Raw genomic sequence first — 19,507 nt, 5'->3', positions numbered from 1 at the left:
CAAGAAATCCAACCTGACACACAGGAGGGGCTCAATAAGTATTTACTGACTTCACCAGAGAATGGTTGAGAACATACTATATGATTATCATTTTCCTTGATGACAGAGCAATACCAAGTCATGTAAGAGGCAGTTCTTATCTATAATGATTTTAACTATATTGAGGAAAAAAATGTGTACATCATGAATTAAATACATCTTAAGTGTGATAAATGCAGATAATAATATATAAGGTTTTCTAAAATCTGAAGGAAAAATATAAAGTTTTTTTCTGAGGCTTAAGGGAGTCTTAAGTGGTGGTTTGGGCTTAGACTTATGAAAAGTGCTTGAGAATAGAATTTTATTTTATTTATTTTTTTTGAGTGATTTAAATAATTTTATTTATTTTTTTTCCAGAATACATTTATTCATAAAATAACATTTGTATGGCTTATGAAATTCATCTTATGAAATTCTTTGATATCATTTCACGTATTTCAACAAACTGAGGAGAAAGTATTTTTTTTTTTTTTCATGTTTCAATGCCATTCTCCCAAATCTTCCCACCCTCTCCCTCTCCCACAGAGTCCAAGAGACCATAGCGAGAATAGAATTTTAAATTGTGTGGCTATTAGAGAATCAAAGCTCTTAGAGAAGGAAAGAACAGAAGGTGACAGTCACTCAAGCCCTCATGGGCCTGGCTCCATTGGGAGATTTACGGTATCAAGTGGTGGGAGATAGGGTTAGGAGTGGGGATTGGGGTGAGCCAATCCTTGCAAAAGGCCTTGGCTGGTAAGGAATTACAATTTATCCCAACAACATTGGAACCCAATTGTTAAGTGCTTCATCACCTTTCCTGGATCACAGATACCTTTGAGAATCTGATGAGTTCTATGAAACTTCTACCTAGACAAAATACCTATCCATATCTTTATTTTTTTTTTAATTTTTATTGTAGTATAGTTCGTTTACAATGTTGTGTTAGTTTCTGCTGTACAGCAAAGTGAATCAGCCACACATATACATGTACATCCCCCTTTTTTGATTTCCTTCCTATTTATGTCACTACAGAGCACTGAGTAGAGTTCCTTATGCTAAAAAACAGCTTCCAACTAGCTGTCTATTTTATACATAGTGACTATACATAGTGTATATATGTCAGTTTCATTCTCCCAAATCATGCCAACACCTCTTTGTTCCCCCTTGGTATCCACATGTTTGTTCTCTATGTCTCTGTCTCTATTTCTGCTTTGCAAAGAATATCATCTGTACCAATTTTTTCAAATTCCACATACATGCATTAATATATGATATTAACTTTTCTCTTTCTGACTTACTTTATTTTGTGTGACAATCTCTAGATAGAATTACAAAGAATTTTAGGAATTTGAGGTCTGTCAATGGACTCCTGCTTAAGAATTCATGCTCCACAAAGAGGATGCTACAAGGAAAGGCTTAGCTGCTATTTTCTAAAAGCAGAATTCAAAATAAACATACAACTTTATTTCTCCTCTGATTCTCATTTCTTTTTCTCTACTTGCTCCTACCCTGTTTAATTCACCAGGCTTTTGTGCACTTCTTAGTAAATATAATCTCCTCTATATACTCCAGATCACTTAAAATGACCAACAACCTTTTAGAACCTAAAATGTGTATACACACATACATACACACACACACACACACACACACACGGAGCTGTCTCTAGTCGTGTGACTGTATGAAACAAAAATTAAATCCTAGACTATTTGGAGAAAGTTTTAACTTCACTATGCAACCTCTGCCCCATCTTCATTTCTCCTTCTCTCAGCAAGAGAAGTGGAAAAGAATATAGGTGGGAGAGTGTGGGAAACTAGTTTCTCATCTATAGCACAGTTGCTGCTGCTGCTGCTAAGTCACTTCAGTCGTGTCCGACTCTGTGCTACCCCATAGACGGCAGCCCACCAGGCTTCCCGGTCCCTGGGATTCTCCAGGCAAGAACACTGGAGTGGGTTGCCATTTCCTTCTCCAATGCATGAAAGTGAAAAGTGAAAGTGAAGTTGCTCAGTCGTGTCTGACTCTCAGCGACCCCATGGACTGTAGCCCACCAGGCTCCTCCATCCATGGGATTTTCCAGGCAAGCAGTAAACACGGTTAAATGAATATGATTTAAAAAAAAAAAAGATTGCTTCCACATTTAAGCCCATTTCCCTTCATCTTCTCCCCCTTCTCCCTAGCCAGTAACTCATCACCTGGATGAGGAGTTATCTGAGCCATGTAATCTATTTGAGCTTCAGTGTTTTCATTTCAAAAAGAAGGCAATGATGTACTGAATGGTCTTTGAGGTCTCCTATGGCATTAAAATCAATCTAATAAAATGTTTTATATCATTAAAATACACCATTTATTAACACTTTAAATAACTGTGATTTTTAAATGCATAAAGAATTGTAAAACTAACCAACTGAAGAGGAAAGCCACATACTCTCCTATGCTAACCTAGACTGTAATTCATAAATAAGAATGTGTGATCAAGGATCGCCAGTCTTCTGAGAAAACTGACATACTGAATGAGATAGCATAGCCTAGTAGAGTCCTCTATGAATCCATAATCTGGGCTCTACCACATATTAACTGTGAAAATATTTCAATCAAAAGTGGAACCAGAGGATACAAAATGGAGAATTCCACACACCTGCCTTAAGAAGAATGTAATGTTAGAATTGAAAGCCTAGTTTTCTATAAATGCCTATTTTACAGAAATCAAGCCTTATCTCCCAACCAATGAATATCCACTCAGAATCTCTTCCCTTCCTTAAGGCAATGAACTTACTGCCTGCACTCCAGCTGGACTGTTCCCTCTTTGCGATCCTTGCCCATACACACAGTCTGCCCCAAACTCCCAACAGACTTACCTGTATCTCACTATATCAAGTTTCCCAAATTGCAACTCCTCTGTTATTCCTGAATAAACTCAATTTCTGATCATTTGAGACTGCCTCCTTTTATCTTTCTATTTTGGGTGACACAGTCAAATGGTCTTAGATAAATCACATAACCTTTCTGTGCCTCAGTTTCCCAATTTGTGAAATGGGGACACCAATAGTATGTATGTCATGAGAAACAGATGGGCCATTGTCCATAGAACAGTGCCTACACAGTAATAATTTCTTCAAAACACTAACTTCTATTACTTTGTTTTAAGCTTAATTATATTTATAAAATAACAGGAAAACATTTTCAATTTATAGATTCAAGCCAAGAACACCTAAACTTATAGAAGAGGTATAAATTTACAATACGTTGATGCAAGAATAATAATATAATAACAGAATAGAAGGTGGAAGAGAAGAAGAGGAAGTATGTATAAGGATGATAATTTCCTCATCCTTCTTTTCAGGTGGTTAAGAGACCTTGTCTAAACTTGATGAAAACAGGTATACAACTGTCATTTAAAGTCACACAGGCAACAACTGTAAGAATAAAATTATAACATAGTAATGAAATCAAGAAATAGATGGGGATGAGATGTAAGATGTGTGGGCTTCACATTAAGGAACAAATCCACCTACTGTCAGAAATGAATTAATCAAGAAATAAAGTATTTATAATTATGAAAACCATCAGAGAGAATAAAAGAAGTTGCCAACAGTAACCACTAGCAAGTAGAGTGTGATGGAGTAGGACTGGGGTCAGGAAGATATATTTTCTTTCTGGCCTTCTCCTCCCTCTCTAATGTCTGACTGTTTTTAAATCATGTGCTATGTTACTTCTATGGGAATAAACTAAGAAATTAGAATGAAAATTTTATTGCAACTGTATACTTAGTGCAATTTATTTGCATATTTTGAGCATGTCTTATGTCTTGTGAAAGTTGCTCAGTTGTGTCTATTTGTGACCCCATGGACTGTAGCCTGTCAGGATCCTCTGCTCTGTCCATGGAATTCTCCAGGCAAGAATACTGGAGTGGGTAGCTGTTTCCTTCTCCAGGGGCTCTTCCCAACATTTTGGGGGATCAAACCCAGGTCACCAGCATTGCAGGCAGATTCTTTACCATCTGAGCCACCAGGGAAGCCCAGGAATAATGGAGTGGGTAGCCTATCCCTTCTCCAGTGGATCTTCCCAACCCAGGAATCAAACCGGGGTCTCCTGCATTGCATATGGATTCTTTACCAGCTGAGCTAATTATCATTTGGTTGTTTTTCCCACAAAGTAGAATCTGGCTTTCTTTTAACTGCACTGTAGTGAACTCTGTCTTTTAATTTAATACTTTTAATTCCTTACATATTAAGAGAAAATTTAGCCTTAAAGAAAAATAAAACCACTAGCAGCCTTATCTTTGGCAAGGCTCTTTGTCAATTCCTATGCTCTTTATCAAGTTCACGCCTTTGTTCTACATAATCTCTCAATTATTGAAATCAGGACACCTCATGACATTCCTGTGTTCCAATGACAATCATCCTGAAACTAAAAGTTCAACCATTTTCTTTCTCTTTAGATAAATAATATGAACATCTGTCAGAGACAAATTGAAGACAAAGATGATTCATGAAAGAGTATTAGCAACTTAGAGAAACCTCTTGAGAAGTAACCATGTTATGTATAAAAAAGGAGTTACTGATGATTCATTCAATATGATAGAAGAATATATCAACAGAGATATTTGGAGAGGCAAAGAGTAGGTCAGGGACAGGGAGGGAAACCTAGATATGTTTACTGCATTACTTAGAACTATATTCAGAAATCATGAAATAAAATATTAACAAATGTAGGCTGTGAACATGCTGGCAGGACTGAAGTGGTCCACTTGAAAAGGAAATGTTAACAAGCCAACAAGGACCACATAACCTGATCCTCAATATTTCTGTTCATCTGCAAATATGTACATGAACAGCAAGATCAATATGTTCTGGCTCTTACCGTGAAGCATGTGGCTGCATAAATGAACACTGCCTTATAATGCAGAATTAACATCTCTATACCCTCTCATCTGGCTTTATTGAGGCTGTGGAATATTTTTCTTCGTGTCACACGTGGGGGAAAACAACATTTTAATGTTGTTTAACATGCCGACTGAGAGTGAGCCTGCCTCCCTTCCAAAATCAGGTTGCTGAGTCATTCACCTGGAAACTCAGTCTGGATGGGGTTAATTAAACCCAGCTGGAGCAAGACACCTGACAAAGATGCTTATTTAGAGAGCGTTTGCTCCCAGATTAGTAAACCAGAAAGAAAATTTATATTCTGGACATTTCTAGAAGCAAGACTGGCACAGGAAAATGGTAGAGTAGACCCGTCGAGAAGAGTAAGATCAAAGTGAGAAAAGATAAACTGCATTGAAAATCAGGGAAGATGCAGACCAGCGGCATTTCAAACACAGTTAATAAGGCAAGCATTTGACCCTGGGGATTGGGCTGGGTAAAAGAAAAGGGTAATAAGAAAACCAAAGCAGATGTTCCTTACAGATAATGTATTATACATAGAATGTATATGAATGCATTCATTATATATAATGCATGTATTTACCGTGTTGTTTTGCTTTTTCTTGAACTGTTATTAATTCACTTACTGATCTCCTTTATAAAGAAAAAGCAAACTACTATTTTGCTATCTTAGAAAATATAATATTGTGAATACAGTTAAGGACATTTGGTTCACTATGTCACACTGAGTTCCTCTTATGAAGACCGACAGAACAACTCTCTCTGATGCTTTACAGGAATTGCTTTGCTGTTACAAGTTGTTTCTTTTGTTATTCTGAGCCCTGAGTCACAGAATTAATTGTGGTCTGCTCTCTGCCTTGGTTGCTAAGATGCTCAGAACCTTTTTTAACCCATATATATATATATATATATATATATATATATTATATCTACATACACACACATACACGCATGCAGGGCCTTATAGTTTTTGTATCTGACAGGAGAAATGTTTCTTTTTCACATTATTAATCTGATAATGGTAATTGATTGTACTACAGGTACTCAAACTATTTGTAATGCTAGAGTTGACGCTCATATTTAACACGTTATTTGTACAGAAAGACCAAGTCTATTCTTGGCAAAGTTAGAATGTAACTTTGATTTTCTGGCAGTCTCAGTTTCAAAGGTGCTGATCCCCTCCCCCATATCATAATCACTATCTGATAGTTTTAATATTTCAGCAGCTAAGTGATATATCACTTAAAAAACAGGATATTATTCAGAGCATCCCGATGGATGGATAGATCAATATGGTCAACATAAAAATACGTTGCATTGTGGAAAATGATCTGGAACCAGCCTGGACAAAAATACATCAGTCTCTAAATTAATACTTACAAAAAATTATTCAGTGTCTCGGCAATCTCCTTACCTATGACTGTGGATGAGCGCATTCAAAGCCAAACCGTCAGACCAGCTGGTGGTGAAGTTGATGACATTAACCTGTGGATAATTACGAGTTGATTGTCGGACCCAGCTCAGGAGTATCTTCTCACTGTTGGTTTGTTGTAATCCAGCCATGATATTTTTCATTACATTTTTGACCTATGTGTGGAAAGAAATTTTCATAAGAAAATGCATGAACAAAAAGCACACAAACTTAAACCTAACTAGTTCAGCAGTGGTGATGGATTTGCGCTGATCAGAAACCCTCCCATGATGAAGGCTTGGCCAGTTATGGGCACCCAGATTCACCCACTCCTAGAAGACAGGACAAAGGTCAGTTTTCTCCCTGCCTCGAGAATGCACAGGGAGCTAGTGCTCCTTGAACAAAAGAATCTTGAAAGATCATTCTCAACAAAGTGTCTGGCGTGAACCAGAGCACCAACTGCAGACAAAAATGACTGGGGTCCAACAGGTTGGCCCTGGGTTGGTTTCTGCCTTATTTGCCCCTCTGCTGGAAGCATGAAATCCTTCCCACAAAAGGTGGGTAAGGGGTCCCTTTGTGCTTGTTTTGGACAGAGAAGTGAAAGGGCTTCAGGTCAATGAAACAGACATGGTAGAACACTCAAGATGCTCACACGCGCAGAGAAGATGAGGTTGAAGTCAAGAGCAAACAGCATGAAGGCCAAGAAAACCCAACGCCAGGGCCGCTTAGGCAGCCCCATCCCTGTTATTTCGAAACAGGCGTGATGGAGATGGCAAAACAGATGCGGGCCGCTGTGATGTCTCTTAGGAAGTCCAACACGGGTCTGCACCAGCCCTGCCACTTGTTCATCAGCCTGGCAGCAGCGAGGAGAAAATCGAGGGCCGGCAGGGACCCCAAGCAAGAGGGTGGTGAGGAAGGCAGACGGAGGCTGCGGGAGAGAAGCGACTCTGCCACGAGCAGGCAGCCTCCGAGCGAGAAGAGAAGGGAAGGCTGCCGGAACGCTGGCAGTGGGCCAGCAGGTGCATGGGACCCCTGGGTCCTGGGAGGGGGTCGGAGGTCATGCGGTGGCGTTGGTTGGGCCCCTCCTACCCGGCTCCCTGAAAGGGAGCAGAAACCAAAACTGCAGAAGGAGGAAAAGACCAGATTCGGTTTTCTTTTTATGAATTGGTTTCTGTCCATTTGATTCTCTCCTTGGCTCTGTGCAGGTGCAAATGCCATTCAGCAGCTGATTGTATTTCCAACTGTCATTCTTCTAACTCAGCTGACACAGAAATCCATTTTCTAGGTTTCCAGGATGCAGTTGACACCTCATTATGGGGCAGACCGTCTACATATTCTGTTAAAGGAATAATTACCAGGCTACTTCTTTAATATAAGCCAGGCCCCTTATCACATACTTGAAGCATATAAGTAAATGTGATTTGTTTTACCACCAAGGGCTTCCCTTTCAGCAAGTGTAAGGTCCATAGACTACCAACATTTGATCAGATGATGAATATTTATTGTGTATTCTAAATATGACATTTGCTTCTTCATCCACGCAGAAGTTAACAAATTCCTTTGGGGAAAATACATATTTTAACATCTCCAGTGTTAGTCATCCTTTTATGAAAGATTCAAAGAAAATTTTAGGATAGACTATTAAATCGAACTTTAAAATACTTGAAAAGGATTTAAGATGATGTTTTGTAAACGTGGTAATGATGTGAAGATGTGAAATCTCTATATACATTTATCACCATCCCTTGATAGCTAAATCTATTATGTAGGGGTGGATTATCCAGTTTTCTTAATTCCTTCCTGACCTGCTTATTTAGCCAGTTACTTAGTGAATAAATAGGTCAAATAGTTATATAAGATATGTCATTTTCCTTATCATATTTTCAAGTTATAAAATACACAGCCTCCATGTACAGAGACCATTGGATGAATCCTGTGGTGAACCAGGGTCGGGATAGCATATACTGGCTCAGGGGTTGTGATGGATTCGCACTGATCAGGCATCCCTCCCATGATGAATGGGATTCATTTGTGAAATGCTTGGCCAGACTGCCCTCTATGCACATAATGTTAAAGGACGACAGAGTATTCAATCCAAAGCTCCTTTAGCATCATTATGTCACTAATTCAGCTTATCAGCCTCAGCCTCATTGCTGTTGCTTCTACCTGGGTGCAAATGTTGCTGAGAAAAAAGAATTATTAAGGGCAATGTGAGGTAACAGTTCTTATATTCCTACATAAAAGACAGTTCCCAAGAAATCTGTATTTGAAGTAGGAAACAGAACGGCTCTATCTTGAAAGCAGGACTCCATCTTGGGCTGGACTGTGGACTTTGAGCTATATGCCCAGTATCTATGGAAACCACATACCTACTGGAAAACCAGGCCCCCAGAAGGAAGAGCCCCAGGGCTCTCCATCGCCTAGAAGAATACCCTAAACCCTAATTATCTGTGTAACCGAATAGAATCATACATTCTATTATGCTTATTGGGGTATGACCACAAGCCTATTGATAATTGTCCACTGTTAACTACCTAGGCTTAAGGCTTATGAATCATGGGTTAACTTTGATTGTATCTTTCTTTTTTCTTTGTTCAGACTAGTTTCAGGGAATTTTGGGGAAGTGGGTTTGGACACATATGCTTAAGGTAAACCGGTCGGGCTCCTTGGTTAAGAGGAGATTCTGCCTTGGGCCCGCCAGTGTAATAAACTGCACTCCACTATCTGCATTGTCCTGAGTTTGTTTCCCGGAATGCGTGGCTACAACATATTAAGGATCAACCTCAGTCAGACAAGGTTTCCCTGGTGGTTCAGTGGGTAAAGAATCTGCCTGTAGTGCAGGAAACGTGGGTTCGATCCTTGGATTGGCAAGATCCCCTGAAGGAGGAAATGGCAACCCACTCCAGTATTCTTGCAGGCATAATCCCATGGACAGAGGAACCTGGAGGGCCCCAGTCCACACAGTCACAAAGTGTCAGATAGGACCAAGTGACTAAGCACACACACACAGTCAGTGAGACTGAGCTGCTCCTAAGGTGAGTTTTGAAGCAAAAAATAAAAAGTCCCCCACCCTCAGAGCTCATTGCCCCTTAGAGAGTTATAGTTTAAATAACTATATATGTGTGTGTGGGCGGGGGGCGGGGTGTATACAGCATTTTTTTTAATTTAAATTTATTTATTTTAATTGGAGACTATTTACTTTACAATATTGTATTGGTTCTGCCACACATCAACATGAATCCGCCATGGGCATACACGTGTTCCCCATCCTGAACTCCCCTCCCACCTCCCTCCCCGTACCATCCCTCCAGGTCATCCCAGTGCACCAGCCCCAAGGATCCTGTATCAAACCTGGACTGGAAATTCGTTTCTTATATGATATTATACATGTTTCCATGACATTCCCCCAAATAATCCCACCCTCTCCCTCTCCCACAGAGTCCAAAAGACTGTTCTATACATCTGTGTCTCTTTTGCTGTCTCGCATACAGGGTTATCCTTACCATCTTTCTAAATTCCATATATATGCATTAGTATACTGTATTGGTGGAGAAGGCAATGGCACCCCACTCCAGTACTCTTGCCTGGAAAATCCCATGGATGGAGGAGCCTGGAAGGCTGCAGTCCATGGGGTCACTGAGGGTCAGACACGACTGAGCGACTTCACTTTCACTTTTCACTTTCATGCACTGGAGAAGGAAATGGCAACCCACTCCAGTGTATTTGCCTGGAGAATCCCAGGGATGGGGCATCCTGGTGGCCTGCCATCTATGGGGTCTCACAGAGTCGGACACGACTGAAGTGACTCAGCAGCAGCATACTGTATTGGTGTTTTTCTTTCTGGCTTACTTCACTCTGTATAATCGGCTCCAGTTTCATCCACCTCATTAGAACTGATTCAAATGTATTCTGTTTAATGGCTGAGTAATACTCCATTCTGTATATGTACCACAGCTTTCTTATCCATTCATCTGCTGATGGGCATCTAGGTTGCTTCCATGTCCTGGCTATTATAAACAGTGCTGTGATGGACATTGGGGTACACATGTCTCTTTCAATTCTGGTTTCCTTGGTGTGTATGCCCAGCAGTGGGATTGCTGGGTCATAAGGCAGTTCTATTTCCAGATTTTTAAGGAATCTCCACACTGTTCTCCATAGCGGCTGTACTACTTTGCATTCCCACCAACAGTGTAAGAGGGCTTCCTTTTCTCCACACCCTCTCCAGCATTTATTGCTTGTAGACTTTTGGATCGCAGCCATTCTGACTGGCAGGAAATGTTACCTCATTGTGGTTTTGATTTGCATTTCTCTGATAATGAGTGATGTTGAGCACCTTTTCATGTGTTTGTTAGCCATCTGTATGTCTTCTTTGGAGAAATGTCTATTTAGTTCTTTGGCCCATTTTTTGATTGGGTTGTTTATTTTTCTGGAATTGAGCTGGAGGAGTTGCTTGTATATTTTTGAGATTAGTTCTTTGTCAGTTGCTGCATTTGCTATTATTTTCTCCCATTCTGAAGGCTGTCTTTCCACCTTGCTTAGAGTTTCCTTTGTTGTGCAGAAGCTTTTTAATTTTAATTAGGTCCCATTTGTTTATTTTTGCTTTTATTTCCAATATTCTGGGAGGTGGGTCATAGAAGTTCCTGCTGTGATTTATGTTGGAGAGTGTTTTGCCTATGTTCTCCTCTAAGAGTTTTATACTTTCTGGTCTTACATTTAGATCTTTAATCCATTTTGAGTTTATTTTTGTGTATGGTGTTAGAAAGTGTTCTAGTTTCATTCTTTTACAAGTGGTTGACCAGTTTTCCTGGCACTACTTGTTAAAGAGATTGTCTTTTCTCCATTGTATATTTTTGCCTCCTTTGTCAAAGATAAGGTGTCCATAGGTGTGTGGATTTATCTCTGGGCTTTCTGTTTTGTTCCATTGATCTATATTTCTGTCTTTGTGCCAGTACCATACTGTCTTGATGACTGTGGCTTTGTAGTAGAGCCTGAAGTCAGGCAGGTTGATTCCTCCACTTCCATTCTTCTTTCTCAAGATAGCTTTGGCTATTCGAGGTTTTTTGTATTTCCATACAAATTGTGAAATTATTTGTTCTAGCTCTGTGAAAAATACTGTTGGTAGCTTGATAGGGATTGCATTGTATCTACAGATTGCTTTGGGTAGTATACTCATTTTCACTGTATTGATTCTTCTGATCCATGAACATGGTATATTTCTCCATCTATTAGCATCCTCTTTGATTTCTTTCATCACTGTTTTATAGTCTTCTATATATAGGTCTTTAGTTTCTTTAGGTAGATATATTCCTAAGTATTTTATTCTTTTTGTTGCAATAGTGAATGGAATTGTTTTCTTAATTTCTTTCTATTTTCTCATTATTAGTGTATAGGAATGCAAGGGATTTCTGTGTGTTGATTTTATATCCTGCAACTTTACTATATTCACTGATTAGCTCCAGTAGTTTTCTGGTGGAGTCTTTAGGGTTTTTTATGTAGAGGATCATGTTATCTGCAAACAGTGAGAGTTTTACTTCTTCTTTTCCAATTTAGATTTCTTTTTCTGCTCTGATTGCTGTGGCCAAAACTTCCAAAACTATGTTGAATAGTAGTGGTGAAAGTGGGCACCCTTGTCTTGTTCCTGACTTTAGGGGAAATGCTTTCAATTTTTCACCATTGAGGATAATGTTTGCTGTGGATTTGGCATATATAGCTTTTATTATGTTGAGGTATGTTTCTTCTATTCCTGCTTTCTCGAGGATTTTTATCATAAATGGATGTTGAATTTTGTCAAAGGCTTTCTCTGCATCTATTGAGATAATCATATGGCTTTTATTTTTCAATTTGTTAATGTGGTGTATTACATTGATTGATTTGCAGATATTGAAGAATCCTTGCATCCCTGGGATAAAGCCCACTTGGTCATGGTGTATGATCTTTTTAATGTGTTGTTGGATTCTGTTTGCTAGAATTTTGTTAAGGGTTTTTGCATCTATGTTCATCAGTGATATTGGCCTGTAGTTTTCTTTTTTTGTGGCTTCTTTGTCTGATTTTGATATTAGGGTGATGGTGGCCTCATAGAATCAGTTTGGAAGTTTACCTTCCTCTGCAATTTTCTGGAAGAGTTTGAGTAGGATAGGTGTTAGCTCTTCTCTAAATTTTTGATAGAATTCAGCTGTGAAGCCACCTGGACCTGGGCTTTTGTTTGGTGGAAGATTTCTGATTACAGTTTCAATTTCTGTGCTTGTGATGGGTCTGTTAAGATTTTCTATTTCTTCCTGGTCCAGTTTTGGAAAGTTGTACTTTCCTAAGAATTTGTCCATTTCTTCCAAGTTGTCCATTTTATTGGCATATAATTGCTGATAGTAGTCTCTTATGATCCTTTGTATTTCTGTGTTTTCTGTTGTGATCTCTCCATTTTCATTTCTAATTTTATTAATTTGATTTTTCTCCCTTTGTTTCTTGGTGAGTCTGGCTAATGGTTTGTCAATTTTATTTATCCTTTCAAAGAACCAGCTTTTGGCTTTGTTGATTTTTGCTGTGATCTCTTTTGTTTCTTTTGCATTCATTTCTGCCCTAATTTTTAAGATTTATTTGCTTCTACTAACCCTGGGGTTCTTCATTTCTTCCTTTTCTAGTTGCTTTAGGTGTAGAGTTAGGTTATTTATTTGGCTTTTTCTTGTTTCTTAAGGTATGCTTGTATTGCTATGAACTTTCCCGTTAGCACTGCTTTTACAGTATCCCACAGGTTTTGGATTGTTTTGTTTTCATTTTCACTCATTTCTATGCATATTTTGATTTCTTCTGTGATTTGTTGGTTATTCAGCAATGTGTTGTTCAGCCTCCATATGTTGCAATATTTAATAGTTTTTCTCCTGTAATTGAGATCTAATCTTACTGCATTGTGGTCAGAAAAGATGCTTGGAATGATTTCAATTTTTTTGAATTTACCAAGGCTAGATTTATGGCCCAGGATGTGATCTATCCTGGAGAAGGTTCCATGTGTGCTTGAGAAAAAGGTGAAATTCATTGTTTTGGGGTTAAATGTCCTATAGATATCAATTAGGTCTAGTTGGTCTATTGTATCATTTAAACTTTGTGTTTCCTTGTTAATTTTCTGTTTAGTTGATCTATCCATAGGTGTGAATGGGGTATTAAAGTCTCCCACTATTATTGTGTTATTGTTAGTTTCCCCTTTCATACTTGATAGCATTTGTCTTACATATTGTGGTGCTCCTATGTTGGGTGCATATATATTTACAATTGTTATATCTTCTTTTTGGATTGATCCTTTGGTCATTATTTAGTGTCCTTCTTTGTCTCTTTTCACAGTCTTTGTTTTAAAGTCTATTTTATCCAATATGAGTATTGCTACTCCTGCTTTCTTTTGGTCTCTATTTGCGTGGAATATCTTTTTTCAGCCCTTCACTTTCAGTCTGTATGTGTCCCCTGTTTTGAGGTGGGTCTCTTGTAGACAGCATATATAGGGGTCTTGTTTTTGTATCCATTCAGCCAGTCTTTGTCTTTTGGTTGGGGTAGTCAACCCATTTATGTTTAAGGTAATTATTGATAAGTATGAACCTGGCAGGCCCCAGTCCATGCGGTCACAAAGTGTCAGATAGGACTGAGCGACTAAGCACACACACACATAGTCAGTGAGACATTGAGCTGCTCCTAAGGTGAGTTTTGAAGCAAAAAATAAAAAGTCCCCCACCCTCAGAGCTCATTGCACCTTAGAGAGGTATTTATAGTTTAAAGAACTGTATGTGTGTGTGTTGGGTGGGGGCGGGGTGTATACAGCTATTTTTAAAAGAAAAAAAAAAGAAATGTTTTTGAGCACTCATTTAAAAAAATGACCAGGAGTTAATGGGGCAAAGAAGGTGGGATAGATGTGGAGATGTACTACCAGGATTCTCCTTTAAGGAAGGGGCTTGTTTCTCCAACTGTCATGAGCAGAAGTTACCCCTGAGTCCCTTCAGGAACTACTTGAGTTGCTGAGGCATGTCACCTAAGGTCACAACCCTCCTAGGGCAGCCTGCCTATCAACTGATAAAAGGAAAGTGTATAAAGACTCAACCATGTAAGCCTCACTAAGGACAACTCTGAAGGCTCATTCTAACTCCCAGCTCTCCACAGAGTTCAAGAAGGCTCTTGGATGTGTATCCATTAACATCCTGCCTGTAATCTCAGAGTCTGTGTCCCAGAATCCATCCTGTGACTAAAAGGAGTTACAGCAGAGGGGCATGACTAAAGAGAGGAAGGAGTAGTTTTCTCTTAAGACAAAGAATGGATGGTAGTGTGTGAAAGACCTGCAGAAGACCAGATTAAGGCCTGTTTTGCCCAGAAGGCACTAGGTAGGCAGGAGGTTACAGAAACGGCTTTCAGCAGCACAAAATCCATCTATCTCTTGTCCATATAAGATAATACAAACATTCCAGTGCGAAGGAGCCCTACAACTGGGTATTTCTTTGTAGGCAGCCAGCAAAGGTGGGGGCTGACCTGATACCGGCTCAATTTAGTGGCTCAACCTGATACTGAGCAAGAACCCTGTGGGACTCCTGGACATAAAAGCCTTCCTGTGTCCCCCATTTCTTAATTACAGGAAATAGGCTTCCTTCAGCCTCCAAGCAGAGACGGCAATGGCAACCCAATCCAGTACCCTTGCCTGGAAAATCCCATGGAAGGAGGAGCCTAGTAGGCTGCAGTCCATGGGGTCGCTAGGAGTCGGACACGACTGAGCGACTTCACTTTCACTTTTCACTTTCATGCATTGGAGAAGGAAATGGCAACCCACTCCAGTGTTCTTGCCTGGAGAATCCCAGGGACGGGGTAACCTGGTGGGCTGCTGTCTATAGGGTCACACAGAGTCGGACACGACTGAAGTGACTTAGCAGCAGCAGCCTCCAAGACTTTCCCTGAGTTCCAATCAGCAGGTTCAAACAGTTGCTAATTAGGGAAGTAGGGGGATATAGAGACAGGGAGGAGCAGTCAAGAAAACAATAGTGCAGCCTTGGGAGCAAGGTCCCAGTTTTCCCTCAAGGGATACATATAACAATAACTTTGAACTGTTTTGCAGAGACTGAAACCCCTACCAGGTGGAAGAAATTAACAGGTAATGATTGGAAATTGCCCACAAGCACGGTAGACCCCAGACTGGCTGTAACCAGGTTGATGATGCTGATTCCCACGTACCTTCCCTACAACCAACCAGAAGAAAATCCATGAGCTGATCACAACCTTTTCTTTGAACCTTTACTATAAAACTCCTCACTATGCACCATCCCCCTAGGTGTGGTCACACAGTTTTGATGGCATAATCCTCCTGTGGCCCCCTTTGCCTGGCAAAGCAATTAAGCTATTCTTTTCTACTTCAGCCAAAGCTCTGTCTCTGAGAATTAATTCTGTGTTGGGGTACAGGGGCTGGATTTGGCTTCATTAGCAGGATGTGTTTTTATCTCCAGCTGGTTCCCAGAACTGAGTTGAAACCCCCTCTCCACAAAAAAAGATGGTTTGTACTTTTAAAAGATGTAAGAAAGGGACACCTAACACATACTTTCTACTTTACAATTTTGCTCAAAGTTGCTTGCTCCTCAATACAGGCATTATTTTTCCGGCTAATGATTTCATTTAAGTAGAAATTGGAAATCCCGTGATACAGGAAATGGGATGGACATTCCAGAGTTTCTGCAAGTTCAGAGAGAAGGCCACCGTGGTATGAATAATAGCAAAGTATGTAACACTGGAACCAAAGATTAACATCTTTCCATCACTTCATGTCCTTCTTAACCTGATAGGCCTGAAAAATATATTAGGTTGTCCAGAATGTCCTTTAATCTTGACTGAGATTCAAGGGCTTCTTTGACTATTTAATAGGAAGGCAAATATGCACTCTTGGTGAAAATATCTTTTGTGATTCACTGGGTTATGATGAGGAGTACTGAGTGGGGGTAACTCTTAAACTGTTTTAGAAGTTTTAGGAGAACAGGACAGTGTGATAGAAGAGAGGGAAGGAGGTAGAGGCTGGGAAGAGTCTACATTCTTGCAATCAAATGGAAATGGTGATGCAAGGACATACAGGGAAAAAAGACTGTAAAAGAAGTCTCAGACCAGGAAGGACTGTAAAAGCATTCCTTCTCTACTTCTCATGTGAAAGTCCTTTCCCATGCTAATTAAAAAATAAAATAAAAATGAGCACCCTCACAAGCAAACAAAGAAAAGATCAGACAGGGTGGTTTTGAAACTATCCTGCAGTGAGTTGACATAAAATTGGAAAGGCTTTTGAGGAAATAAGAAAGGGTGAGATACTATGAGACACAGTTTGAGTGAGAGATACAATTAAAATAGACTTTGTGGGCTCTGAGCAAGCCTATGTCCTCCTGATGGCTTTGTCATGACCACCATTGGTGCAACTCAAAGTATTTTCTGCACTCTGGGGTCTCTCCATGAATGAAGGAGGAAACAGAACAGGCTCTATCTTGAAAGCAGGACTCCATCTTGGGCCGGACTGTGGACTTTGAGCTATATGCCCAGTGTCTATGGAAACTACATACCAACTGGAAAACCAGGCCCCCCCGGAAGGAAGAGCCCCAGGGCTCTCTGAAGCCTAAAAGAATACCCTAATTATCTGTGTAATCGAATAGAATCATACATTCTATTATGCTTATTGGGGTATGACCACAGGCCTATTGATAATTGTCCACTGTTAACTACCTCGGCTTAAGGCATATGATTGCGGGTTAATTTTGATTGTCTCTTTCTTTTTCCTTTGTTCAGACTAGTTTCAGGGAACCTTACACACTTAGGGTATATAAGGTTTTCACAAAAACTGGTCGGGGTCCCACCGGTGTAATAAATTGCACTCCACTATCTGCATTGTCCTTCTGAGTGAGTTTGTTTCCTGGAATATGTGGCTACAACATGAACAATTTGTTATTGGGCTATAAGAACAACTGTTGATAGCCCATTAGAAACATCTGTAGAAATTTTATAGAGTCCTATTTATGTCTTTTGAGTTTGGTGATAAAAAAGAAGCTTGGGTTCTCTGTGTCTTTTTATTTCATTTTCATAATGCTGAAATTTCATTGTAATTTACATACAATGGGAAAGTGCGGGGTCGTGCGGGATGGTTCCTTCCTCAAGATAGTTTGAGAACTATTGAGCAACAGAAGGAAACCAGTTTGGTGGAGGGTCCTATGCTGCCTTGCTGGTTCTATTTGATACCATCGCTATATGAAAAAGGCCCCGAATTGGGAACCTTGGGCTCTTCTGAGCTACTCTCTGCTGTGAGCTGCTATACTTGTTCTCTCTCTCTCTCTCCATATTGTTATAAAATAGGACTAAGCCAGTTCAGAGTGTTGAGAATAAAAAGATATGCGAGTCAATTGGGAGAACAATATGGGTGCTGAGTTGAATAGGTATACCTCTGGTCTACATGCTGCCTGACTCTGAGCAGGACCAATCTACAATTCAAGATGAAAGTCAACCTTACTAAAGGAAGTAGTGGTACCTGCTACAATAGGAATGGGCCTCAAAGATTATATTCAGTGAAAGAAGCCAGATATAAAAGAATACATATTGTATGAGTGCATTGGGTATGAAATGTCCAAAAAGGCACACATACAGAGACAGAAAATAGATGAATGGTTCCTAGGGTTGGGGTGGGAAACAGGAGTGATGGTAACATGGACATGAGATTTATTTTCAGAATCGTGGAAATGCGTCCAAATTAGATTGTTGTGATGAATGTACTATTCTGTAACTATACTAAAATTTTTGACAGATTGGGTCAAAATAGTTTGAGAAGCACTGGGCAATACAACTACACCAACTTGGTACACTTTGAATTTTACACATAGAACAGGTACATTTATGATACATACTTTTGATCTCAAAAAAAAGCTGTTTTATAAAAAAAAAAAAAATCTCTACAACTAAAAAGAGCCAGCATCTCAATTATCCTCCATTTTTAAAATTATGAGTAGGAAATAAAGCATTATTGGCAAGATATGCCTCTCATGAAAATGCTACTCTGTACTGAGTGCTTTATGGAATTCTCTCATTTAATTCTGATAAGAAATATATATGGTCATTATTTTTTTTTTATTTTTGAGAGTAAGGGAATTTTGGTCCAGAAATGGATGCCATTATATCCATGTCACTAAGATGGTAAATGGAGAAGTTAAAACTTAAGCTCATATCAGTCTGAATAAAGTATTACATAATCTTCACTAAACAAAATGACTTGTGATCTGTTTTGGTGACCCAACCTACAGGTGTGGGATGGGGAAGGAGGTGAGGGAGATAGATATACCTATGGCTGATTCATGTTAGTGTATGACAGAAACCATCACAATATTGTAAAGCAATTATCCTCCAATTAAAAATAAAATAAAATATTTTGAAAAAGAAGACCCTTGCTGAGGTGGTTCTGGAAAAACAACACAGTTTCCAAATCAAACTATGAAGTGAGTTTGTGTATATAACAGATATACAGATCACCATATCCCAGTAATCTCTTATTGGCATTAGTTTACATTGAGAATACACACGATTCACAAAGTCTTACTGATTTGATAGTGATTAACAGAAAAAATACTTCTTTTTTTTACAAAACCATGTAGATTTACTGTTAGGTGAGTTACAGAAAACACATATTTTTTAAATAGTTTTATTAACATATTGATGAGATTTTTTTTTTTTGCCTCATTTGTACCCAGTAAAATAAAATTTAGAAAAATATTCCTGCAAATGTGCTAGAACCTGTTTTATAATCTGCTGATACTTCACAATGCAAATGACAATCATCCCAATTTAAAATGAAGCACTATGGAGATGGGCTTTCCATTGTTAGAGATACACATTTGTTTTGCAGGTCAAGAGCAAAAATTAAAGGAAGGATCAGCAATGTGTTACCTCCCCTTCCACTGTACTCCCCCTCCAAAAAAAAAAAAATTTCATCAGGATTCTTACCTGCCAGTGGAGGATTATATTCCAAATCAAGCCAAGAGTCAGTTTATGATTTCCATCTACTATGTCAGAGCTTCCGATATTCACTAAATCAACCTGTTAAAGATAAAGGGAAGCATTTGAAGGAAGCAGACAAAATGACTGTTTGAAAAGAAAACAAAATGCTAAGGTAATTGCATTTAGCTACTTCCAGAGCCTCAGCAGCATTATAGCTTTTGAAAAATAATCTAAAAAT

At 39.2% G+C, this 19,507-nt stretch overlaps 1 protein-coding gene across 9 annotated transcripts in view; it reads right to left on the bottom strand.

The window, feature by feature from the left end:
- Window positions 1-19,507, bottom strand: part of DMD (dystrophin) — a 2,228,404-nt gene that overhangs the window by 1,790,881 nt on the left and 418,016 nt on the right. For all 9 annotated transcript variants that reach the window (XM_061410475.1, XM_061410469.1, XM_061410467.1 and 6 more), the window contains exons 5-6: window positions 19,276-19,368; window positions 6,313-6,485 (exon numbers count right to left, since the gene is read on the bottom strand). In XM_061410475.1, the coding sequence (XP_061266459.1) occupies window positions 6,313-6,485; window positions 19,276-19,368 (266 nt within the window). The remainder of the gene's footprint in view (window positions 1-6,312; window positions 6,486-19,275; window positions 19,369-19,507) is intronic.

Source organism: Bos javanicus, chromosome X, assembly GCF_032452875.1.
Source record: "Bos javanicus breed banteng chromosome X, ARS-OSU_banteng_1.0, whole genome shotgun sequence".
Taxonomy (NCBI): Eukaryota; Metazoa; Chordata; class Mammalia; order Artiodactyla; family Bovidae; genus Bos; species Bos javanicus.
This window is presented reverse-complemented; position numbering and strand designations above follow the sequence as displayed.